At 55.1% G+C, this 25,628-nt stretch overlaps 1 protein-coding gene across 1 annotated transcript in view; it reads right to left on the bottom strand.

Annotated features, from left to right (window-relative positions):
- Window positions 1–5,776: 5,776 nt before the first annotated feature.
- Window positions 5,777–25,628, bottom strand: part of CCDC13 (coiled-coil domain containing 13) — a 78,771-nt gene continuing 58,919 nt past the window's right edge. Inside the window, exons 13-16 of the mRNA XM_006155402.3 lie at window positions 23,418–23,540; window positions 9,050–9,204; window positions 6,738–6,849; window positions 5,777–5,941 (exon numbers count right to left, since the gene is read on the bottom strand). Of these exons, the coding sequence (XP_006155464.1) occupies window positions 5,782–5,941; window positions 6,738–6,849; window positions 9,050–9,204; window positions 23,418–23,540 (550 nt within the window). The 3' untranslated portion in view covers window positions 5,777–5,781. The remainder of the gene's footprint in view (window positions 5,942–6,737; window positions 6,850–9,049; window positions 9,205–23,417; window positions 23,541–25,628) is intronic.

A 25,628-nucleotide genomic window follows, 5' to 3' on the forward strand; every position in this document is an offset into this window, starting at 1 on the left:
CCGCAGGGAGGATGGGGTGGGGGGGCAGGGTGGCCGGTGGCATAGGACCAGGCAGGGACACATGGGCCCACTAAGGCCTGCCTCCCCTGGCCCCTGGGGAGCCTGTGCCACCGTCTCACGGCTAGGTAGGACTCCCCTCTTCCAGGAAGTCTTCCAGATGACCCCGACAGCCTCTCTAGGCTTATAAGCCCTGGCCCTACCAGACGGCACTCCCAACACACACACTTCACATCTCCGCTTGCAGGTGCCAGCCCCCACCTTCGCATGTGACTGTCCACGCAGCCCCCTGCCCCGGGGCTTTTCATGTCAAATCACAGCTAGCCAGCTATTGTGCCTAGGAGGACTGATCTGCAGGGCCCCCACACCCCAGCCCTGTCCCATAGGGAGATCTCTGAATGGGTGGTCTCTTGCAAGGCCTGAGTGGGTCCTGGGAGTGGCCGGCACCCTTCGATGGTGAAGTGGAGAGATCCAGAAATGTCCCAGACCCCCTGGGGACCCTAGGTGGGGGCAGTCGAGGCTTCAGCCCTGGCTACCCCAGGGGGAAGGAGGCCCTGAGAGTGCCCCCTTGGGACAGGCTCCCAGAGCCTGGGGGAGCTGTGCTATGCCTTGTCTGTGGGGTTCGTCCATGTGTGTGCTTTAGGGAGCGCTTGGGGGAGGAGGAGCTCTGTGGCCCTGTCAGTCCTGAGGCTGCTCCTGGAGCCCCTGCTGGTCCCTCCACACTGAGGACGGGGAGGAGGTGCTCTGTGGTCCTGTCAGTCCTGAGACTGCTCCTGGAGCCCCTGCTGGTCCCTCCACACTGAGGACGGGAGGGAGGTGCTCTGCACTCAGCAGGGCCCTAGGACCTGAGCAGGCCTGGGCAGGAGGCTGCACTGGCCCTGAGCTTTCTCCCAGGTATGCAGGCACGCTGGCCCAGATGCAGCAGCTGGGAGCCTCCCAGCCCCCGCCCCGGCACACGCTCTCCACGGAGCACCACGTGAGTCTGTGTCAGTGGACCCTGAGCCTGATCGGCACCCAGGGAGAGGGCCAGCTTAGGGCTGTGGCGAGATCATGGGATAAAGGAGGCCAGCCTGGGGGAGGCCGAGTCCCTGGAGGGGACACCTGAGGTGGGTCAGCTGCTGTTAGGGGTTAGTTCGTCAGAGTAGCCAGGATGCATATGCAGTAACTTTTTAATGTCACCGCAGCCCATAGGGGAGGTGTTACCGTGACCCCCAGTTAACAGGAGAGGAGGCAGAGGCCCAGGAGGTGGCGGGAGGAAGCTGATGCCCCAGGAGGTCAGCCCCAGCTACGGGAACTGCATGCCCTGCAGGAGCTGGGGCTGTGCACTCACAGCAGGGCTGGCTGAGTCCAAGGTGCCCTCCGAGGCTTGAAGAATGGCCCAGGAAGCAGACGGGGTAGTTTGGCCCCAGGGTGCAGCCAGCTGACTTGAGCCTGTGGCCCAGGCCTCTGGTGTGACCCACTTCTCGGGGCCTCAGATCCTCACTTGTAGAATGAGCTTTCTGCTGGGCCTGGCCTTGCTAGGTTCTTAGGGGGACTCAGAAAGTCACTCCATGAGGGACCAGCAGCGTAATGGCTATGTTGCTAGACTCCCACATAGTCAACCGCGGTTTGAGTCCCTGACCCAGCGGCTTAAACTCATGCCAGATCCCAAGAGGAGAATGGAGAAGGGATTGCGGCGTGGCCATCCCCTCCCCTGGGGGGGGTGATTTCTCGCTTTCTGTCTCTCTGTATCTGTCTTTCTGGCGAGCGCACGTGCCCTATAGCAAAAACCTCTTCCCCCACCAAAAAAAAAGAAAGTCACTCCGCGACAGAGGCCCAGCTCACTGAGTGACTAACACAGAGAGGCTGTCGGAGAACCATGAACCCCGACTCCAGAAAGGCGGGCCTCACATGGCAGTGAGATGCTCAGTGGGTGACCCACACACAGCGGGGTCTGCAGGGTGTGTGGCAAGAGGGGTGGATGGCAGGGGAGGTCCCCTTGGACCTGGGGCTGGGCAACCTGAAGCCAGCTCCGCCCGTGTCAAGGTGGTGGGGACCCCAGCCACCACCGATGGGCTGAGACTAGCACGCGGATCTGGGTCAGGGCCCACCAGGAGAGACGTGGGGAGGACTGATCCTGTCCGAGTCCAGTCCCTTTTCTCTCTCAATGTCTCCTGCCGTTGCTCAAAGTAGAAATGTGGGGGAAGACCTGCATGACGCGTGCTGACACTGCGCTGCGGGAACGGAGTACCCAGGGCCGTGCGTGCGTGCGTGCGTGCACACGATCGCGCTTTCTCTCTGTGATGTGTGGGGTCTGCACGTGTGTTTTTGTGTTTCATGCCGTTTATGGCGTGTGATTGTGTGTGCCCGTGTGTTGTATGTATGTGGTGTCTGACTGTATGCTGTGTGTGCAGGGCTCAGGGCCTGTGGGTTGGGGGGAAGCCACGTCTGTGGAGGGGGGTGGCCAGGCAGAGGTTTCTTTATGCCAAGGGCTGGCTGAGGGCCCCTAGGGGAGGGCAGGGCAGGAGGAGAGGCCGCTTCTGGCCACTGGGTGGGAGGCCACCCTGCCCTGGACTCCTGGGAGCAGGTGTGGGGCCCTGCAACAATGGAGTACGTGTGAGCCAGGCTGCAACCTTGCCCAACTCCACTGTCGTGCCCCGGAGGCCCCAGGGACAGGCCGGACCACAGCCACAGCTCAATCAGGTCTCACCTGTCATACTGGGAGCTGAGAGCACAGACCCACGGCGCCCTGGGGTGCAGCCAGGCGGAGTCTCCCGGGAGGTGACTCCACCCCCTGCCTCCTGGCTCGACTCCGCCCCTCAACTCATGACTCTGTGGCCAAGTCTTTGGTGTTCTCATCAGCCCACCTGCTGCCCACCCGGGCAGGGATGTGAGCCATCCTCAGGCCTCAGGTGGAGACACTGCCCAGGAGGGGTTGTGGGCACCGACTGGGACAGGACCCCCTGGCCACCTCTGTTAGGTCCTTCAGGCCCCAGTCCTTGGTCCTTTGACAACCCATGTCTTCCTTAAAAGCCCTCCCAGGCTCTCCTGGGCCTTCCCTTGTCCCTCCCTGCACCTTGACCTCAGGGGGTGTGAAGAACATGGCTCCTCACAGTCCCCCTGATCCCCCAAGTCAGAGCTGGGCAGGGAGCCAGGGAGCACCGCCTCGGGCCCAACCAGAAGGAAGCAAGTCCCCTCCAGCTCCTCTCAGAGGAGCCGTCCCTTCTCCTCTCAATGGATGGGGACCCGGCTGGCCTGGGAGTCCCTGGAGTGCTGCCCTGCAGCACTGCGGTATCCAGGGTGGAGGGGCCGTTGACAAATATTGGCGAACTAGCAGGGGGGTACAGAGAGCTCGGTTACTGAGTGCCAGCCGCTGCCCTAAGCACTTGACACTTCTTACCCGGTGAAACCCGAGGGTCCCAGTGAGGGAACGGAGCAGCCTGGCCTAGTGAATCCGGACTGACCTCTGCACAATGCGCCCCCGGTGTGCACACGAGAGTGCCGGGCCTGTCTGCCTGCGGGCTTCATCCTCCTCTGTCCTTATTTCCTTACTGATGTGGGGGGAAGTCAGCCTACGGCCGCGTGTTCCCGGTGCAGAAGTAAACAGCCAGCAGCTCGATGTCTCTGGGCTATTCCTTGACCCCTGTGGCAGCCCTGCGGGAGGCTTCTATTCTCATTCTCCTTTTATAAAGGAGGCTGCGGAGACTCGGAGAGACTAAGTGACTTGTCCGGGGTGCTCAGCTGGCACTTGGCCTGGAGCCCCGGGGGCCCTCTGTTGGGTGTGGAGCTGAGCCAGCATGCAGGGTCTCAGCAAGAACCAGCAAGCCCCCCCCCTGCGCAGCCGATGTGCCTCGGAGCTCCTGCCTCTCAGACCTAGGCTGGGAAGAGCAGCAGGGCACCCCACAGTGCTCTGGCTGTGGGTCTGCCACTCCCTAGGGACTGCCGGCCCCATGCCTCCTCTCTCCCTCAGGGACTCCCCCGAGGACTGGCACCTGCGCCACCGCACACTCGGAGGGTCCCCTGGAGTGCGCAGTGCCTGCAGCTGCTGCCTCCTTGGCCTGGAGGTCAGGCTGCATCTGGCCCCTCTGCACTGTCACATGTCACCCCTCCTGGCATGGGCCTCACTCCTCTCTGGCTCCCTGCCTGGCCACTTCCTCTCCCATGTAACTGGAGAGAAACGTCTCTCCTGGAGACCTGCAGGACCCCATCAGAATCGCCACTTCGGGGACCAGCAGTTGGCGTAATGGCTATGTGGCTGAACTCCCATGTAGTCGACCGTGGTTCGCGTCCCGGACCCGGTGGCTTAAACTCACGCCGGGCGCGTGTGCGTGCGTGCCCAGGATCTTGAGAGGAGAATGGAGGAGAAGGGATTGCGGCGTGACCATCCCCCCCTGGGGGGTGATTTCTCGCTTTCTGTCTCTATGTCTCTCTCTGTCTGGCGAGCGCACGCGCCCTATAGCAAAAACCTCTCAAAAAAAAAAAAAAATCACTTCAGCCCGGTGGCACCATTCTACCTCCTGTGAGGGGGAATGGGGCTACACCAAGTTCCCCCACAGCTCCGTCCCCGAGGAAAGGCCTGAGCACACAGGGACCAAAGAACCCGGGGCAGGTGGTCCTTCCAGGGACAGGGGGTGTTTGCACAGCATGCGTGCCTGCACGTCTGTGACTACACAAGCAGCACCACTGCGTCCATGCCCACATGCGTGCACGCTCACTGTACCTGGGGAGAGATGCCTAAGTGTGCGCACGCGTGGTCACATGCTCCCGAATCTGGGTGTTCGCATGGATTATATGTTTGCGTGGGCCTCTGTGTGCATGCGTAGCCAGGGTGCTGGGCTGAGTGTGGCTGTGGATGAGCCATCCTGCTCTATAGCTGCAGCTGCAGCTGACAGGGGGTGATGCTAACAGTTGTAGAAGATTTGGGGCTCCTGGGGCCTCCTGCAGCAGCCCTCACTGCTGAGAGGACCTTCGCTTGAACCCATGGCCTCGAAACCTTCTGCCCAAAGCTCTAGTCCAGCTCCGCCTCCGCCCTTGCTGGCCAGCAGTGGGCGGGCACGCCTGCCTGCCTGCCCTGGGTCAGCCGGGGAGCCCTGGCTTTGCGGTCAGACAGACCAGGGAAAGTACCTGCTCAGCTCTTCCCGTGAGCCTCAGCTTCTTCATCTGTAAGACAGGACCACAGTGCCCAGGGGTACTGGCGGGCTAGCTGGACTAGGCGCTCACTCACTGAGAGCGTCAGTAATTACGAAAATAATTATTATTGTCAGTCTGAGGGCTGCATCGGAGGAAGAGCCTGCATGAGCAGCCTGGCAAAGTGGCTGGTGCCCAAGTCTGTGTGGGGTGGAGGTGTCCACGAACAGGGCGACAGTGGGGCAGTGGGCTGCCCTGGCGAGGGCCTGGAGTGGGGCCAGGTGGCCTGGAGGATGCACTCAGCCTGGGGCCCCGGGGGCCCTCCATTGGGTGTGGAGTCGAGCTGGCACGCAGGGCCCCAGCAAAGTCTAGGACAAGGCAGTAAGCACCTGTCCGAGGGGTGCCCCTGTCCGTTCCCAGCCAGCTGCTACCCCAAAGCTCTTGCCGATGCCAGCAGGCTGCTGGGCCTCCCCGCAGATGAACCTGCTTGGTCTGCAGCCCCTACCAGGGCTTCTCCTTGGCCCGGGGCCTGGGATACTGGCTTTGGTCACCCTTCAGGAGCTCTCCTGGGAGATGAGGCTGTGCTGGCTGCCCTGGACGGTCTCCTGCAGCCGTGGAGTCTCTAGCCGGGCCTCGTCCCATCAGCACCTCTCGGTCCAGCCAACCCTGGTCTGTGCCCTAGGTCCTGTCCGCCTTCTGTTGCCGCAGGGCTTGCAGGAAGACCCCTTTCACCTGGCCCAGGGTCTCGTGGTACATGCGGAAGTCCTCTTCCTTCCCCTTCACGGCGCTGCCCAGGGCGGCCTTCAGCATCTCATTCTCCTCCACCTGGATGGCCAGCCTGAACCACATGGAGACAACGCTCAGTCTGGTCTGAGCTGGCACACACGTGGGCATGGTGCACAGAGGGCCTGGAACAGGCCTCCCGGCATGGCTGCTTGCGCGTGGGTTCTCTCTGACCCCTCCCCTCTTCCCACGGACCCTTGGGGGAAATGTCACATGGGATTCCTCTCTGGGCACACCATGGCCCTGGGCCTGGCCCCCAGTAGCTCCCAGCAATGTCGGCTGCCCTGAAGAGGAGTACTGATCTGTAGAGGGGCCCCCTTTTCCTTTCCCGTCACTGCATTGGATTTTTTTTTTTTTTTAAAAGGGAGAGTTTTCCTATAGGGCACATGTGCTCATTGGAGAGACAGAGACAAAAAGTGGGAAATCACCCCAAGGGGAGATGCCACGCTGCAATCCCTTCTCCTCCGTTCTCCTCTTGGGATTTTGGGCATGCATGCACACACGTGCGTTTTAAGCTGCCGGGTCCGGGACTTGAACTGTGATCAACTATATGGGAATCCAGCGACTTAACCATTACACCATCTGTTGGTCCCTAACTTGATCTTAAAAGATCTATTCGAGAAAGAAAAGTGAGTTCGGAATCATGCTGGAATAACCTTCTCATGGACCATAGGGCTCACCGGGGTTTCTCTACCCTCTGAAGGGCAGCCCCTGAATTGCAGGACCAGTGGGATCAGCCCACGGGCAAGCGGAAGTCAAAGGTGCAGAAGGGGGGGCGTGGTCTCTCTGCCCCCGAGGTGTCTCTGCACAAGACGACTCTACCCTTTGCGGAATATGGGGCGAGAGGGCACCTGGTGGTCAGCTCCTCTATCTGGGATTGCACGGGCACGTCGGAGAGCTGGGTGAAGGATGGGTCCTTCTCACTCCCAGTCGGGTGGTGGCTGGAGTCTGGGGCGGGCAGACCTGTGGGGCGGTAGCAGGCAGTGTGTGAGGAGGCCACCGCCTCATGCCAATGTCCTCCGTCTCCTCCCCACTGCCCACTTACTGCATTTCCCCTTGGTAAAACATCACCGCCTTTGGGGTGGACGGCCGCCTCCCTCTAGAAGCCCTCTTTGATGCCAGCTCTGAATTCTCCTGACCCTGGCTTTGGCCTCTGCCACGGCCCTCCCTCTACCTGGTTTGTACCAAGGTGGTCCCTCCACTTTCATCACTGTCTCCATCTTTAAACTTCACAGGCTTCTGGTGAGTTGTTTCCAAGGACAGAAGCCAGCCGGTCCTGAGGTCTGACCTGCAGTTTGAGCCTGACTAGGCTGTCCCGGGTGCCCTCACACCTCTGGGTCAACCCCAGTCCCCAACTGGGCCAGCAGCTCCACACTAGAAAGCAGAGGGTCCCGGGTGCTGGGACAGGAGCTGCAGAGCGCACCGAGAAGATAAACCCAGTCTGGAGGGGACTCGGGCAGACTCCTGACACACCGGCAGCGGCAGACCTGGCTTTCGCCTGCCACTGTGTGGCCGCAGGTGAGCCGTGAAACCTCTCTGGGCTGGTTCTCTCACCTGTAAAGTGAGGATCACAGCTCACGCCTCTGGCACTTTGTGAGGCCTGAATGAATCATGATTGGCCCTCAAGGCCCCGAGGGATGGGACCTCCTGGGTGCCCCGCAACTTGCCTGACCTCGCCTCACACTCCTCTCCCCTCCACTCCAGCACCTGCACGCCCTCCTTCCTCCTGCTTCGTCCGCTCTGCTCAGAGGCCTGCCTCCCCTGCTGGAGTGGAGTGCTGCGTGGGTCTGGACCGCAGAATCTGGTCTCATTGTACAGGCTGGCAGGGGTGGAGGGAGGCGTGCTCCCCAAGGGCCGGTGTTCTGCCCGTGGTCCAGGCCAGGTGGCTGAGCCCCATGGACACTCAGGCAGAACCAAAGCACGTCCCTGCCATGGCCTCATCTCCACGCTTGGGGGTCTGGCTGTCCAGCGGGGGCTGAGCCCATGGCCCTGCGACACCATACTCCCAGGGGACACGTGCTGAGAGCCCAGGAGGGTCAGCAGGCTAAGTCCCAGGGCCCCTCCTAGCTGGGTCTCGCGGCAGCTCCTGGGAGCCCCCTGAGCCCTGGGCCTGCTGGGAGGCGGGTGAGCAGGCAGCCCCATCTCCACCTTCGTGCCCTGCTTCTGCCACGCTTCCTCTGCATGTTCCGACCTCAGCTGGGCTGAGCACCGGGAACGAGGGGCTGGGGGACAGGGTGGGGGTGTGAAAATGACGGAGGCAGCAGCCCCTTCTCGCTCCAGGGCCTGGACAGGGGTTGCGGTGGGCCACCCGAGGGAGGCAGGCCTAGCCCCTGGAGGTCTTCCTCCTTGGCAGACAGCCATCTCAGAAATGGCCTCTGGCTCTAGCATCTGGCACCCGAGTGTGCCCAGCCCATCGGCGGCTGCTGCTGGTCCTGAGGCCACACACCCTGAGAGTCACGTGCTAGAACGGCCCTCTCCGGGCAGCACGCCTGGCTTCCCCCTGCAGCCGTGCGCTCCTGTGTCCAGATCAGGCCGAGGTGACAGCAGAGGCGACACACACATCCCAAAGCACAGAGCACGTTCCTTTCCCCTCCCCCTACCTGCTGTGAGGGGGGCAGGGGTGCGGATCCTGCTGTGAGGGGGCAGGGGTGTGAAGCGGGCTAGCTCAAGCAGCTGCTATAGGCCGTGAAAGAGATGGCAGCCGCGTGCTGAGGTTGGAGGGGACACGGGCAGGAGAGCTTAGGCCTGTGGAGGGGCCACATGAGTCCTACACATGTACACCGGCGGCACGGGGGGCGAGGAGGGCCTCCTCTCCTGCGTCAGCTGCTGTGACTTCAGCCTCCCCAGGAGACCCACACTGCCCCGTGACCAACTTTGAACAAAGTCAGCTTGGGACAGAGGGTTGAGGGCTGGGATGGGGTGACAGGGCAGGGGCTGGCACCATGGCCTCCTGCTAGGCTCACAGGGGCTGCGCCAGGGCACCATGGGCCGGTGGTGCTCTGGGGCTCCGGGTGCCAACTGGGGCCGGGGAAGAGGACCCGCAGACAGAGGGACAAGCAGAAGTCTGCCCTGACAGAGGCCCTGCATCCCACATGTGCAGCCGTGGACTGAACGCGCCAGCTGCCCCCGCTCTGGCACCGCACTCTGGCACCCCAGCTCCTACCTGTCTTGTTCCGGGGTGCAGCTCTCTGCGAAGCGGGTGCCCTCCCGGGCTCCAGCCGCATCTTCTCCAGGTGCTGCTCCAGCACCACAGAGCGGTGGCGCTCCTCCTGCAGCTTCCTCTCGGACTCCAGGAGCTTGCTGTTGCTCTCCTCCACCCTGGCGATCAGAGGAGGGGGTGCACAGCCGCTGGCAGGCCCAGCCCCCGCCCACCTGCTCAGGCCTTAGACAGGGAAGCACCTCTTACACTGGCAGCGGTGGGACTTGGCCTTGATTTCCATTGCATGAATAGGAATGTGCATTTAAAGTAATGCAGCTGGGGACCAGCAGTTGGCGTAATGGCTATGTCGCTGGACTCCCATGTGGCCGACCGCGGTTCGAGTCCCGGACCCGTTGGCTTAAACTCACGCCCCGTTGGCATAAACTCACGCCGGGCACATGTGCGTGCATGCCCAGGATCCCAAGAGGAGAATGGAGGAGAAGGGATTGCGGTGTGGCCATCTCTCCTAGGGGGTGATTTCTCACTTTCTGTCTCTCTGTCTCTCTGTCTTTCTGGCAAGCGCATGCGCCCTACAGCGAAAACCTCTCCAAAAATAGTACAATAATACAGCTGGGGACTGGCTGTGGTTAAGGGTGGCTAAGGAGGCTGGATCCGACATGGTCAGCCATGCAGTTTGAGTCCTGGACCCTGTACCTTTAAAAACACACCGGATACATATGTGTGCCTGTCCAAAAATCCAACAGGAGGGAGAGATGGAGGGATTGTGGCATGCCATGCCCCGAGGGGTGCTCTCTCTCTCTGATAAGCACGCATGCCCTATAATTAACTTAAATAAAAATAGTCCAGTTGTCTATCCAAGACTTGAGATGAAAAAGTTCACAGCCACTCCCAGCCCCATCATTCCCGGTGCCTCTTCTCCAGAAGCAACCACTTGTAATACTTCTGGCTGTTTCTTTTTCTTTTTTTTGGAGAGGTTTTTGCTATAGGGCGCATGTGCTCACCAGACAGACAGAGAGAGACAGAGACACAGAAAGTGAGAAATCACCCCCCAGGGGGGATGGCCACGCTGCAATCCCTTCTCCTCCATTCTCCTCTCGGGATCTTGGGCACGCACGCACACACGCCTGGCGTGAATTTAAGCCACCGGGTCTGGGACTCGAACCGTGGTTAACTACGTGGGAGTCCAGCGACATAGGCATTACGCTGACTGTTGGTGCCCTGGCTGTTTCTTTGAAGATTTACTGCCTTATTTCTACAGACACTTATGCTGCTGGGGTTTTGTTTTTGTTTTAAGGGCTACATATAAGCTTTTGACTTCTTACTGGCAAAATGAGAATTTTGCTTTATTTTTGTACTCTTCCCCCACCAAACCGAATCACCTCTACCCTTTTCGGCTGTATTGCTGTTAGGTGCTATGTGCGTTTTCTACTGCAGCTGTGCAACTGTGATAAATCACCACAAATGTGGCAGCTTAACACGATATAAACCTATTTTCTCACAATTCTGTAGGTCAGAATTCTTCAGGCCTTTAGCCCCAGCAGGTGGCATGGTGGTTAAGGTGTTAGACTCTCACATGGCTGACCACAGTTCATATCCTGGACCTGGTGGCTTGCTTTCTTAGTTTCTCTGTATCTCTGATGAGCACATGTACCCGATAGCAAATTACATAATAATAAATTAAATTTTAAAAAAGGGAAAGAATTCTGCAGTCTCAGTTGGAAACTCTGCTTCAGGTTCCACAAGCTGAAATCAGGTGTTGGCTGACCTGGGCTCTTATCTGAAGGTTCTGCGGAGAGTCCACTTCTAGGCCCACTTAGGGCCTTGGCAGAATCCAGTTTCAGGTAGCTGAAGGACCCTGTTTCCTGCAGGCCGTTGGTCAATTTCGGCTTCTAGAAGCCACCTTGCCCTGTCCATCTCTGAAGCCAACTAGACACTCTTACGCTGCGTTGAATCTCTGACCTCTGCTGCAGTTTGTCTCTGAATAACCTCGGATGGAGAAATTTCTCTGCTTTTAAGGGCTCAAGTGATTAGATTGGGCCTGCTTGATAATCCAGGATAATCTTCCTATTTTTGGGTCCATAACAACAATCATATCTGCAAAATCTACGTTGCCATGGAACAGAAAGCCTTCGCAGGCAAAACAGCAGGGAGCAAAGGGCATGGCTCTAAAACCCTGTCTACCCCGGGACTGCGTTCGGAACATATTCAGCGCCTGGTTGTGCGCTAATGCCGCGTTCCCTTTCTGAGTTGTTTGCTTTTCCTGGGGTTGGTGATTGCCTTATGCTTCATGTTTTGTTTTCCAAATGCCTGTCATAAATTCATGGACTTTGAAGTTGTTGTGCACTATTTCACATAAAAGGTTTGTTTTTGTCCTTGTTGTTTGTTTTCTCTGTGCTCTCCAGAGAAAACAGCGAGAGAGAGAGAGAGAGAGAGGGAGAGAGAGAGAGAGAGAGAGAGAGAGAGAGAGAGAGAGAGAGAGAGAGAGAGAGAGAGAGAGAGAGAGAGAGAGAGAGAGAGAGAGAGAGAGAGAGAGAGAGAGAGAGAGAGAGAGAGAGAGAGAGAGAGAGAGAGAGAGAGAGAGAGAGAGAGAGAGAGAGAGAGAGAGAGAGAGAGAGAGAGAGAGAGAGAGAGAGAGAGAGAGAGAGAGAGAGAGAGAGAGAGAGAGAGAGAGAGAGAGAGAGAGAGAGAGAGAGAGAGAGAGAGAGAGAGAGAGAGAGAGAGAGAGGGAAAGTGAGAAATCACTCCCTAGGGAAGATGACCATGCCACAATCCCTCCTCCTTCATCTCTCCTCTCAGGATTTTGGGCATGCACATACACACGGTTTTTCAAACCACCAAGTCTGGGGTTCAAACCAGGTGTCCTTGTAGGATCCAGCCACCTTAACTACCACATCACCACCAGCTGGCCCTGAAGGATTTGTTTAATCTCTCTGGGTCTTGGGCTTAAACCCTTCCAAGGTCAAGGTGTGGCATTTCAGACATCTGTGACACTAAAGGCTCAGCTGAAGACCAGGACCCTCTTATCTAACCCGAGCAAAGGGAAACCCACACTCCTGGAAGTCAGAGTGGTGGCCTGGAAACTCCCAGCGCTGGAGGAAGCGGCTTTCTCCATTGGTTACAGAGCCGAAAAGGCAGAAGGGCAACGATTCGGAGCAATAAACGAAGACTAACACAAATGTGTATACGAATGCAGTATACAGCTACTTACAGATGTTAAAGCATGTTCCTTGCAACTTTATTTACAAAAGCAAAAACTGAAAACAGCCTAAAGGCCTATCGAGGAAGGAAAGAGAAATCAGTGGTGACATATTCATCCGGTGGGTCGCCAACATAGTGGCTCCAGCCTCCTGACCGAATGCAGCTACCACAATGCAAGTTAATTAAGTAAAATTAAAAATTCAGTTCCTTAGCCACCCTAGTCACGTTCTAATTTTTTTTTTTTTTTGAGAGGTTTTTGCCATAGGGCACATGCGCTCGCCAGAAACAGAGAGACAGAAAGTGAGAAATCACCCCCCAGGGGGGATGGCCACACCACAATCCCTTCTCCTCCATTCTCCTCTCGGGATCTTGGGCACACACGTACATGCGCCCGGCGTGAGTTTAAGTCGCTGGGTCCGGGACTCGAACCACAGTTGACCACATGGGAGTCCAGTGATGCAGCCATTATGCCAACTGCTGGTCCCACGTTTCAATTTTTCAAGTTCATCTTTTTTTTGTTTGTTTGTTTTTAATGGCTAGAGGGCATATGAGCTTACCAGGGACATAGAGAAAGGTGTGTGTGTGTGTGTGTGTGTGTGTGTGTACACACATATAAAAAATCCACACAAGTCCCCCCCCCCCCCCATGGTGCCTGGTCACACCACAATCCCTTCTCCTCCATTTCTCTATCCCATCAGGATTTTAAGCATGCAAGCACATGTGCCTGGCATGTTTCTCAGGCCGCTGAAGCTAGCACATGTGCCTGGCATGTTTCTCAGGCCACTGAAGCAGGGATTTGAACCACAGCTGGTCATGTGGGATCCAGCTCTCTTAACCATTAGGCTCTAGGGCCGGCCCAAGTTCCAAGGTCTCTAAAGCCACAGGTGGCTGATGGCCACTGCATCGGTTTCTATCATCGCAGCAGTTTCCACGGGACGGCACTGCTCTGGCAAGGGAAGAGAATGAGGTCCAGCTATGTGCGCACAGGGATTAGCTCCAAGGCCTAGAGCTGGTGGGGGAAAGCAAGTGCCATAGGAATGAATACATACGGTATGATGCCATGCATGTAAAACATCACTGAATAATAGTCTCCACGCCTAACTACTCATCTATGTAAACGAATGAACAAAGGCCTAGAAGGCCACACCTAGGTAAGGGCTGGGGTGGGGTGAGGGGCACAGCTTGGCGGCATATCCAAGCTAGCGCCTCCTGCTGTCCGCAGCGGGTAACTGAGACCCTCTGGTTCTGAATCTGCAGGAACAGGTTTTTATAGAGAACACTGAGCCGTTGCCTCTCCCTGAGTTGTCAGAAGAGCCCAGTGAGTGGTAGGGGGTGGAGCTGTTTCTCCTTACCTGTCTGGCTTGTTGGAAAGAAGGTTGCTGGAGCCATTCAAGGTGACTAGCAGTGACAGCCCTTGGAGCTGAGATCCTTGTCCCCAAAGCCTCGGTTTCCCCAAAACCATGGCACATAGGGGGAATGGGGGGACCTTACAGAACTGCATGTCCTGTTTCCTACAGAGCCCAGGTGGTGGAGAGGGGCACGCATCCGCAGGTACCACTCTCCTGCTTGAAGCCCCCCTGGCCTCTGCAGCTCTCATCTAAAACGTCCTTCTCTGTGTCTTGGCCTTGATCTTTCCTCAGGGAGCGCCGGTCCTGAGAGAAGGACACACTCCTCCATTATCCACTCACCACTCACTCACTCCTTCGTTCAACAGGTACTGACACCCACTCATACCGGGCACTGCGCCAGGGGCCTGTCCTCATGGGACTTCCTGCTTTGTTGGAGAGAAAGACAATCAAGACACACACACGAGGGACCAGCAGTTAGCGTAATGGCTATGTCTCTGGACTCCCACGTAGTTGACTGCGGTTCTCGTCCTGAACCAGAGGCTGGAAACTCACGCTGGGCGCACGTGCGTGCGTGCCCAAGATCCCGAGAGGAGAATGAAGGAGAAGGGATTGTAGGCCTGGCCACACCCCCGGGGGTGATTTCTCACCTTCTGTCTCTCTGTCTCTCTCTTCAGCATGCGCACACGCCCTGTAGCAAAAATCCCTCCCCTCAAAAAAAAGAAAGACAGAAACCCATATGAATCTAGTGTAAGGAGGGGGTAGATTTCTCCTTTCTATGAAGAAAGAAAAGCATGTAGGGAAGTGCCTAGAGAAGCAGAGGGTGATGCTATTTGGAATGTCCCTTCTCTGTCACTATCTGCCACTGCCTCCCAGGATCCCCTGGAGCCGAGGAGCCCAGACCTTTGCTGGGACTGGCAGATCTAGGAAGTTGGTGGGGAGACGGGTAGGTGCTGGCAAACTGCTGGCATTTAGGGGGATCAGCAGTAGCTTAAAAGACGGTCCAGGCTGAACATCAGTGCAGGCCCCCCTTCCCCCGTTAATGAAGACTTGGTAGGAGAGACAGGAGAGGGAACGCCTCAGATGCCTCAAAGAACTCTCAATGAGGAAAGAAAAGAGAGAAATCACCCTTAGAATACGTTGTTTTAAAAAAAATTTGAACTGAATCATCAGAAGTACTGAAAAATAAAATGGCCCCTGTGAGACTCAAATCAGTGATACTGAAGACAAAATGTGGAAATTACCCCAGAGCAAAGGTCCCAAAGAAATGTCAGCTACTGGGCCATTGGCCTAGCGGTTAAGGGAACCAAATCCCACATGGCTGACTGTAGTTCAAACACCAGCTCTGGCAGCTTGAAGAACAGACTGCATATATGTGCATGTGTGCCCCAAGTCCTGACAGGAGGAAGAAATGGAAGAGAAGATTCTGGGGTGTGACCAAGCCCACTGGGGGTATTTTCCCCTCACCCTCTCTCTGTGCCTTTCTCTGGTGAGCATGCATAGTCTTGGGCAATGAAAAGAATGAGTAGTAAGTAAGTAAGTAAGTAAGTAAGTAAGTAAATAGGTGAGCTCATGCGCCCCAAGTAGGATTACAGAAGTCTTCCTTTACACGTAGCTGGTAACATGCTTGGACTCTAGGACAAGGATTGAAATCTTCTAACAAGAACATAAAATGCGAGGATTTTTTTGTCTGTTGTTTTCATTTTGTTTTGTGTTTTAGAGGTTTTTGCCTTAGGGTGAGTGCACTCGCTAGGGAGAGAGAAAGACAGAGACAGTGAGAGGGAAAGTGAGAACTCACCCCCCCCCACTCAGGGAGGACGACCATGCCGCAATCCCTTCTCCTCCATTCTCCTCCCGGGATCTTGGGCATGCACGCACATGCACCCGGCGTGAGTTTTGAGCCACCAGGTCCGGGGCTCAAACCGTGGTCAGCCATGTGGGAGTCTAGTGACATAACTCCTACACCATCTGCTGGCCCCAGAACAACACTTTTGACTACTGCTCATGTACCAGCTACGTGTCGACTACTGTTCATGGAACGGACACAGTGGGAATACTTAGCGTCCCACTGCAAAAGCATTATTTAAAGTAACCAAGAGGATGCACTAATATTATTTTAAGAAGAGACAGAAACTCTGACCTTTACACAAGATTGTCAAAGACCTACCTCTGAGAAAGACACCAGGTCAAGACAGTTTCTCAAGACAGTTCTACGTAACCTCATTATTATTCTATCACACAATACAGAAAAAACAGTTTCCTGTAAGCTTATAAAAATCTGATTTCACAGTTAGCGACTGGGCAAATGTATTCATTTTCTATTGCTGTATAACGAGGTACCACACATTTAGTGGTAAAACACTACATCTTCAGAAAACATAAACACCTACAAGTCAACAGCATAAACAACCCAATTAAAAATTAGACAGAAGGCTTGTATTTCTCCAGAGAAGTTACACAAAAGGCCAATAAGCACAGGATAGAGTGTTTGACATCATCAGGGAAATGCGACCCAAACCAGAGTGAAATACCCCTGTAAACTCCTAGGATAGCTATAACTGAAAAACCAGAAAGCAAGTGTTGGTGAGGATGTGCAGAAGTTGAAACCCTTGTATACTGCCAGTTATAAAACTGTGTAGACACTTTGAACACAGTTAGCTCCTCCAAAAGCTAACCATAGAATTATTATATGTTCCAACAATTCCACTCCTTGGGATAGACCCCAAAGCATTGAAAACGGGGACTCAAACACATGCTTGTACAGCAACGCTCCCTGCAACACCGTACATAACAGGCTAAAGGCAGAAGCAACTCAAGTGTCACTCCATGGAGGGACAAACAGAACGAGGTAACTAGAACACAATGGAAGATTACTCGGGCATCGAAGGGAATGAAGTTCTGATACAGGTCATGCCAGGATTAACCTCGACAGCATCATGCTAAGTACGATGACCCAGGCACAAAAGGATAAACAGTGTGTGACTACTTCTATGAAATGAAATATCTAGAATAGGCAAACTCATAGAAACAGAAGGTGGGGTAGAGGTTACTGGACTAGGTGTGGGAGGCAGAGTATGGACGATTATTGCTCCGAGGTTAGTTTTTGTGTGAGTTGTGAAAACATCTCTAATTGGTCAGTAACATTGGTTGCACAGTACTGCGAATGTAATTGACGCCACTGGACTGGATACTTCAATGGTTAAAGGGACCGATTTTTATGCTTTTTGCTACAATTAAGCCTCCTCTTTCAGATTTGTCATACTATCTCATTACGTTAGCAAAATCATCAGCAATTCCTGATTTTAAAAGCTGAAGAAGTAAAATAAGAAGAGAAGGAAGGAGACATCTTAACACAAGAAAGTATTTAAAATGATGGGAACCAGCAGTTAGCATAATGGCTATGTCACTGGACTCCCACGTAGTCGAAAGCGGTTCGAGTCCCGGACCTGGTGGCTTAAAACTCACGCCGGGCGCATGTGTGTGCGTGCCCAAGATCCCAAGAGGAGAATGGAGGAGAAGGGATTGTGGCGTGACCATCCCCCCTGGGGGGTGATTTCTCGCTTTCTGTCTTTATGTCTCTCTCTGCCTGTCTGGCGAGCGCACACGCCCTATAGCGAAAACCTCTCCAAAATAATAATAATAATAATAATAATAATAATAATAATCTAAAAAAGAAAAAAAAGAAAGTATTTAAAATGAGAAACAACAGCCCGTCGGTAGAGGAATGGTAAATAAATCATAGTGGAGTCACACGATTAAATACTATGTGACCATGAAAAGAAAACGCTGATGGGAAGAGAATGTCTGTGCAATAGGACGCAGTGAAATAAGTAGAGGAAGAGTATGCGTAATATAACATCTAATTTAAAATTGATAATGAATTAAAAATTTAAAGACAAATAGATATAAGGCTAATGTGATTCACCTAATGAGCCAGACACAGAGGGATTTGCAGCAGTTACGGATGTGCTGCATTGTGAGGGGGGGCTTTCGCTTCTGCTACGATGTTCAGTGACATCTGCCTTTTGTCCAATTTTGCATTCCATTTATAACAGCGGAAATAGTAAAACAACCGACACCACATGAAGTGGCAAAGCACATTGTGAATTTTCCCCTTTTCCCCCAGATGTTCTTCCTCGTCTTTGTGAGATTTTTTTTTTTTTCTGTAGGGCGCGTGTGCTCGCCAGAAAGAGAAAGAGAGACAGAGAGACAGAAAGAGAGAAATCAGACGCCCCACCAGGGGGTCACACCGCAATCCCTTCTCCTCCATTCTCCTCTCGGGATCTTGGGCACGCACGCAAACGCGCCTGGCGTGAGTTTAAGCCACCATATCCAGGACTTGAACCACGGTCGACTACATGGGAGTCCAGCAACATAGCCATGACGCTAACTGCTGGTCCCAACAGGGTGTTGATACTAGGATCCACCCCTACCCTCAGCCTGCCCAGATCTTGGGTGCACAGGTGCCTTGCGTACTCCGGGAGGGATCTGGACCCAAACCCGGACTCTTCCCCGGGATCCGCCTCACAGAGCAGCCTGTGTCACTGCTGTGCCCCAGGACCAGAAGTTGGTGTAATGGCGCCGCGGCCGACTACATGGGAGTCCAGCGACATAGCCATGACGCCAACTGCTGGTCCCCCCAGTGTGTTTGCCAAGTTGCCAGGTAGGGATTCCAACTGCCCAGTCAGCCATTCGGGATCCAGCTGTCTTCACCACCACACCCCTGGCTGGTCCGTGAAGACATTTTTAAAAGTGCTGGCAAAAGGAAATGAATACTGGGAACCAGCAGTTAGCGTAATGGCTATGTCGCTGGATTCCCACATAGTCGACCGCGGTTCATGTCCCGGACCCGGTGGCTTAAAACTCACGCCGGGCGCGTGTGCGTGCGCGCCCAAGATCACGAGAGGAGAATGGAGGAGAAGGGATTGCGGCGTGACCATCCCCCCTGGGGGGTGATTTCTCGCTTTCTGTCTCTATGTCTCTCTCTGTCTGTCTGGCGAACGCACGCGCCCTACAGTGAAAATCTCTCTCTCAAAAAAAAAAAAAAAAAGGAAATGAATACTGACTATTGGATACTTAAGACTAACTTAGAGGGTTTCATTTCAGAAGTTTTTTTTTAAAAAAAGAATATGGAAGATAAGTATTAAATAAAAATAACACAAGAGCCAGCCTGTGGCCTAGTGGTTAAGGACGCTGGATCCCTCATGGCTGATGCTATGGCCCGAGTCCTGGGCCTGCACGTGTGCGTGCTCACAATCCTGAAGGGAGGAGGGGGAGGGGGAGGGATTGCAGCTTGACCACACCCCACGGGTGGGTGCTCTCTCCCTCCTTCCCCCAACCCCCACTCCCCATCGCTCTCTGTCAAGCCCATGTGCCCTCTGGCAAATTTTTTTAAAAAGAAAGAAAGAAAACACGAAAGATGCAAGAGGAGAAATTAGAGTTAAAATATTCTACACTTATTCTATTCCTCAATGTGATAATAAGATAATTCACTTACTTTAGACTTGCTGCGTTTTATGCTAAAAATTAAAGGTAGGCGGGGCCAGCAGTTAGCATAATGGCTATGTCGCTGAACTCCCATGTAGTCGACCGCGGTTCGCATCCCGGACCCGGTGGCTTAAAACTCACGCCAGGCGCGTGTGCGTGCGTGCCCAAGATCCCGAGAGGAGAATGAAGGAAAAGGGATTGCGGCGTGGCCATCCCCCCTGGGGGGTGATTTCTTGTTTTCTGTCTCTCTGTCTCTGTTTGTCTGGCGAGCACACGCGCCCTATAGCAAAAAACAAAAACAAAAAAACAAAAAACTTCTCAAAAATAAAAAAAATTAAAGGTATCCAGCTGGTAGCGTGGTAGGTGAGAGGCTGGATCCCACATGGCTGACTGTGTGGTTCAAGTCTTGAACCCGGTGGCTTGAAAACCCCCCCAGGTGCGTGTGCATACGTGGCCAAATCCACAAAGGAGACATGGAAAAGGGACTGCACTGTGACCATGCCCCACGGCAGCAGGGGTGCCGTCTCACTTTCCTCTTTCTCTGTCTCTCTCTGGAGAGCACACGGACCCCTCTAACAAAATTGTAAAAAGTAGTTAAGGATAACCACTAGAAGCAGAGATAAACGTGTAACTTCCAAACACGTACAGAAGAAAAAGAGATAAAATGTCATTACATCCAATCCAAGAGAAGAGAAAGGAGCAAAGGGAACAAATACAATCGTGGCAAATAGGAAATGTTAATTAAGGTGACAGAATATGACGAACATGAAAATGCTCAAACACAGACATTCCCAGACTGAATCTAAAAGCAAAAGCAATCACGTGCTTTTTTAAATAGAGACCTATTTAGTGACTTTCACCATAACGAAAGACTGAAAGCCTTGAGTAGCTTCTCTTGTAAACAACAGGTCAATGGGTCAGATATAAAAAATACCTCATTTTCAGAGCCTCAGACATTGGACAGCAGACTCGGGAGCAGGGAAGTGAATGGCCCAAGCTCTGCCGTGGCCCACTCTGCCTGGGGTGCTTTCTGAAGCAGAGGACGGTGGTCTCACCGGGGTAGGGACTTGAGATTGGGGAAGCGGGTAAGGGAGGGTCTGAAGGAGCTGGCGTTAGTAGGGCAGGGTACAGGAGACGGGGGAACTACGCATAGTACGACCTCCCCTTATGCAAAACTGGGACAGACTACGAAATTTTTTTTTTTTTTTTGGAGAGGTTTTTGCTATAGGGCACATGTGCTTGTCAGACAGACAGAGAGAGACAGAGAGACAGAAAGCGAGAAATCACCCCCAGGGGGGATGGCCACGCTGCAATCCCTTCTCCTCCATTCTTCTCTGGGGATGTTGGGCACACACGCACACGCGCCCGGCGTGAGTTTAAGCCACTGGGTCCAGGACTCAAACCGTGTTCGACTACACGGGAGTCAAGCGATTCGCCAACTGCTATTCCCTACAAATATATATTTTTTCTTTTTCTTTTTCTTTTCTTCTCTTTTTTTTTTCTTTTTGAGAGGTTTTTACTATACTGTGCTTGTCAGACAGACAGAGAGAGACAGAGAGACAGAAAGCGAGAAATCACCCCCCACAGGGAGGATGGTCACACCTCAGTCCTTTCTCCTCCATTCTCCTTTTGGGATCTTGGGCATGCACGCACACACGCCCGGTGTAAGTTTAAGCCACCAGGTCTGGGACTTGAACTGTGGTCGACTACATGGGAGTCCAGCGACATAGCCATTACACCAACTGCTAGTCCCTACAAATATTTTTTTAAAAGTAGATATCGAGGATTTCTGAGAAAGGAAGGTCCTGTGCTTTGGGATGAAAGATCTCAACAGGTTTGGGGGTTCTGAGTGCAGTGGGTGCCTGTGCCCCCTCTTCTGAGAGTCCAGTGAGACTGCAATACGCAGAGTAGAAAAGACAACGAATCTGGGCTGATGGGCCTGGAGCAGCTTCCCAGAGCTTCCCAACGCACAGGCGACGCGGAGCAGTGGGCCGGACCTGAGGACCCCAGCGGGTACAGCTACCAGTGCACAGGCGTCGTAGGCACACCGCGAGGGTGAGTCCTCCCTCATGTTCTGCCCTGCGTCAGGTGAGATCTCCCACGGAAAGAGACCACCCCTGCGAGCTTCCTGTGGAACAGGCCCACTGAGGGATCCCCGCTGCCACTGTGTGGCGAGGACCGCCCAGTCCATCCCCAGAGTCTGAGAGGAAGCCATCATGGTTGAAGCCCCCAAGGCTGGGATGGTTAAACCATAAATGACTCAAGCAAATCCCACCCCGACTCAGGTGTACCCTAAGACTACAGAGTTGTGCACTCCATCGAACGGCCATTACAGAAGAACTGATGTTTCTTTTTGGACGTATCTGAGTGTGTCTGCCATTCACACCCTCCAAGTGTTGCATGAAGAGAAGTCATTAAAGCCGGCCCCTTCCCACTGCTCAGTTAGCACGCTTCCACTGATTTTGCTGTCCTAGCGCCCCTCGCTCCCTCAGTAACGGTACCCCATTTTCTTCTCCTGCTTTCTGTGACCACTGGAGGTGCTTCCAGTCAGAGGGCCACGTGAGGGGACACAGCAGCGGACAGGACACCTGAGGGCTCCTCTCCCAGCATGCACGGCCACAGACCTGCCGGCTGTCGGGGTGCACCATCCCAGAGGCTCGGGAGACACGGCCCAAGATTCCTGCTCCCAAGAGGCCTGCACCTGCTTGGACTCCTCTTGTGCTCCGCTCCTGCCCTGTCCCAGCTGTGCACAGGGGTGGGGTGAGGGGACATCTTACTCTGCGTAGCTTCCCTATCTTTGGCCAGTACCTTCCAGAAATCGCCTTGGCTTCGCTAAGCCAGACCGGTTTCTATTGTCCGTCATCAAAGCAGCCGGGCTGACATGGGATACACCTCTCAGGGCAGAAGCTCAGTGGTGTCCTTTATGTTTCCCAGTGTGGAAGTCACGCAGTCGGCCACGTGCTGGCCTGGGCACTGGCGATTCTTGCCAGAAGGGTCACTTGAGTGAGGCGCACTGATTTATCTGAATGGAAGTCTGTCAACGACCTTTGGGGAAAATGGACCTCCTGGCCTGCTGCCCCGGGCGCCTCCCTCTCTGCCTCTGAGAAGTCTTAGCTCCCCCACCTATCAGCAGCTTGCTTGTTCTTTGTTTATTTTTTTAATTTTTTTATTTTTGGAGAGGTTTTTCGCTATAAGGCACATGCGCTTGCCAGACAGACAGAGAGAGACATAGAGACAGAAAGAGAGAAATCACCCCCCAGGGGGGATGGTCACGCCGCAATCCCTTCTCCTCCACTCTCCTCTCAGGATCCTGGGCATGCACGCACACGCACCCGGCGTGAGTTTTAAGCCACCGGGTCCGGGACGCGAACCATGGTTGACTACCTGGAAGTCCAGCGACATAGCCATTACGCTAACTGCTTGTTCCCTCTTTGTTTATTTTTTGTTTCTTTTTTAAGAGAGGTTTTTGCTATAGGGTGCATGTGTTCACCAGAGAGACAGAGAGATGGAAATTGAGAAATCACCCCCTGTGGGGCGGGGGGCATCTCTTCTCCTCTATTCTCCTTGCAGGATTTTTGGGCATACATGCACACATGCCCAGCGTGAGTTTTAAGTCACCAGGTCCAGGACTCGAACCGTGGTCGGCTACGTAGGAGTCCAGAGATGGAACCATTACGCTATCTGCTGGTCCCCATGCTTGTTCTTTGTTATTCCAGACCTCAGGCTAGCCTGTGTTTTTTTTTTTTTTTTTTTTAGAGGTTTTCACTATAGGGTGCGTGCGCTCGCCAGACAGACAGAGAGAGACAGAGAGACAGAAAGCGAGAAATCACCCCCCAGGGGGGATGGTCACGCCGCAATCCCTTCTCCTCCATTCTCTTCTCGGGATCTTGGGCACACACACACACACGCCCGGCGTGAGTTTTAAGCCACCGGGTCTGGGACGCGAACCGCGGTCGACTACGTGGGAGTCCAGCGACATAGCCATTACGTTAACTGCTGGTCCTGCCCACGTCTTCTTCCCCCGGACCCTCCGCCATCACTAAGGACAGCGCCAGGCTCACCATGGACTGGTGGGTGGATCTGACTCAAGTCTCTCTCCTGATCCACCCCATGTCCACATGCCACGAGATGGTCCCACTGGGTGCAACGGGGCTGGGCTACTCCTGAGGGTGAGCCACGGAGCAATGACAGGGGGCGGTCACTGGAGCTGTGCTGGGGAGGTCCCGGACAACGCCGTGGGAGCTGAGCTCTCAGGCGAGGTGAACCTGGTCATGGGTGAGCCTGGCCCCGTGCCCACCCCTGGAGGCCCAGAAGAGGGCTCCCTGGGCACCACGAGTTACCGTTTCTGCAGGACAGAGACAAACTCTGTGAGTCGGTCCCGCTCCACCTCGGCCGCCTGCCAGAGGGCCTTGATTTCTGTCACGTGTGCCTGCCAGCCTTTGTGTTCAGGGGAGTCTGAGAACCTAGGCCAGGGTGGAGGGCAGAGGGAAGAGGGCAGAGGTCATCTGAAGCCTGGGGACACACTTAGGCCTGCAATGGTGGGAGGGCTGCAAGGATCCTTAGGTGTTCTAAGAGAAAGCCAGAGAGAAGGAGGCAAATCCGGCCCCTCCTGGTCCTCCTCGCCTGGATCCGCGTCAGTCAGGTGTTCCGGGGCCTGCTGGAGGTCCCTAGCCTCACTTAGCTGCTCCGAAGGCAGACCCTGCTGAGACTGGAGTTCTATCGGTACCTTTCTCTGCCCATCCCTGGGGGCTGAAGCAGACTGGCTGCCATGGAGCTGGCACCTAGGGGTCTGTGCTGCCCTGGATCCCCATACAGTCCCTAGGCCTCGCTGCCCTGCCCACGCCAGGCAGGCCCAGTCTGTGTGCTCCTGCCAGCCTGGCCCAGTCCTCCTCTATCTCCTGGCTTGGCCCCATACCCAGTTCACTTCCCTGGAGCCTACACTCTTGGCTTGGTGACTTGGTCTGTCCTCCCCCTGCCATTACGGCTCTCCTGCTTACCAACCCCTCAACCTGGTGGCTGGGGCCAGGATGAGACTGGTCTGCCTGCCAAGACCCCCGAGCCTGTATGGGAGTCCCAGCTGCTCTCTGCCATGCCTGGGCCTTTTCCAGGGAGACCCTGGGTGAGCCCGGGCTCGCTCGCCTAGCATGCAGGCGTAGGGAGACTGCGTGGTGGGCAGGGTGTGAGGGCTGGGCTGGAGCACATGGTCCTATAGCTGACTTGCCCTGTGGCCCTGAGCAGGCCCCTTCCTCTCCCCTGGCCCCAGTTCTCCCTGTGAATATCCAGGGGTTAACTGGGATGGGTTCCGAGGTCTGCTGACCCTTCTGGGTTCTGGCTCCTAAATACGTCCTAAGGTCGCTACTCAGTCTGGCCTCTGAATCAGTGGCTTCGCTGTCACCTAGAAGCTGCTGGGCATGCAGACTCCGTCTCCCTCCCAGATCCGCCATGTCAGCACCTGCAGGTGACCTGGCAGATTCGCGGTCTGTGTGCACGCTGCAGCTTGGACGGCCCTTCTCCACTCACCCCTGTGATTCCCGAGTGTGGGGCGTGGAGGAGCGGGAGGAAGGGCTGACCCCGCCCTCCCCACCCCACGCACCCCTATCGGAGTCATCTGAAGGGTGTGGGTGCAACCTGCCAACCCAGTAGCTATCACTCGGAGGGCACTCCTGCCCCACGGAATCTTGCCACAGATGGCGAGGACCGTGAGATGCATGAAGGCAGGCCCATGCGCAGGTGGGTTCAGTAACTGTTTGTGTCTTATGGAAGAATGGGCAGCCTGGACAGCCGCGGAGGTGTGTCTGTGAAGTACAGAGGTCGCAGCCGGGAAGGGACCTTGAGGGGTCGGCTTGTCCACCTTCCTATTCCCACTACTGGGACTAAAACCCAGAGACACGGAGCCCGCCTGCTCTCCCCGTGCTGGGATGAGGCCTCCCCACCCTCAGGAGTGCGGCGTGAGCCCTGTGCACCGTGTCACCCACTCTCCCCCGGGTGCCCTGGTGACCCCAGGCTGGCAGGTGGGGCAGCTGCAGGCTGGCCTTGGCCCGCGGTAGCGCCGTGCTGCCCGAAGGTCAGGCCAGAGTGTCTCAGGTCTTTCCAGGAGACAGCAGCCCAGAACAAGGGCCTACTCGCCCGGAGCCACAGAGTGGGGCAGATAAAGGGCTGGGGCCACTCCGAGGCCTGGCCTGGAACCTGAGCTGACCCGCTCGAGGGGTCAGGGTGTGGGGATGCTGACAGCAGGAGCAGTGTCCAGTGGACAGTGGGCAGGGCCTGGGCAGGGCTTCGGGGCAGGACAAAGCTACCCTTTGTCCCTAAGCTGGCAGTGAGAACAAAGGGCCCATTTAAGCCGCGCTGCTTGGTTTTATCAACAAAGAGGGACCAGAGAGCCGAGGAGTATCAGTGGCTCAAAGTGGGAGCCCTTGTGATGTGGCAGTCTCCCTAGAGACTGGTTCTCAGTAGCAGGAGAAGGCAAGGGAAGGTGCTAGAAGCCAGACTGGGAGGAATCCTCATGTCAACTCTCTGGTAATGGCAGGGAGGGTGCACATAACGGGAGTGGG

Source organism: Tupaia chinensis, unplaced genomic scaffold (genome assembly GCF_000334495.1).
Source record: "Tupaia chinensis unplaced genomic scaffold, TupChi_1.0 Scaffold000451_2, whole genome shotgun sequence".
Lineage (NCBI taxonomy): Eukaryota > Metazoa > Chordata > Mammalia > Scandentia > Tupaiidae > Tupaia > Tupaia belangeri.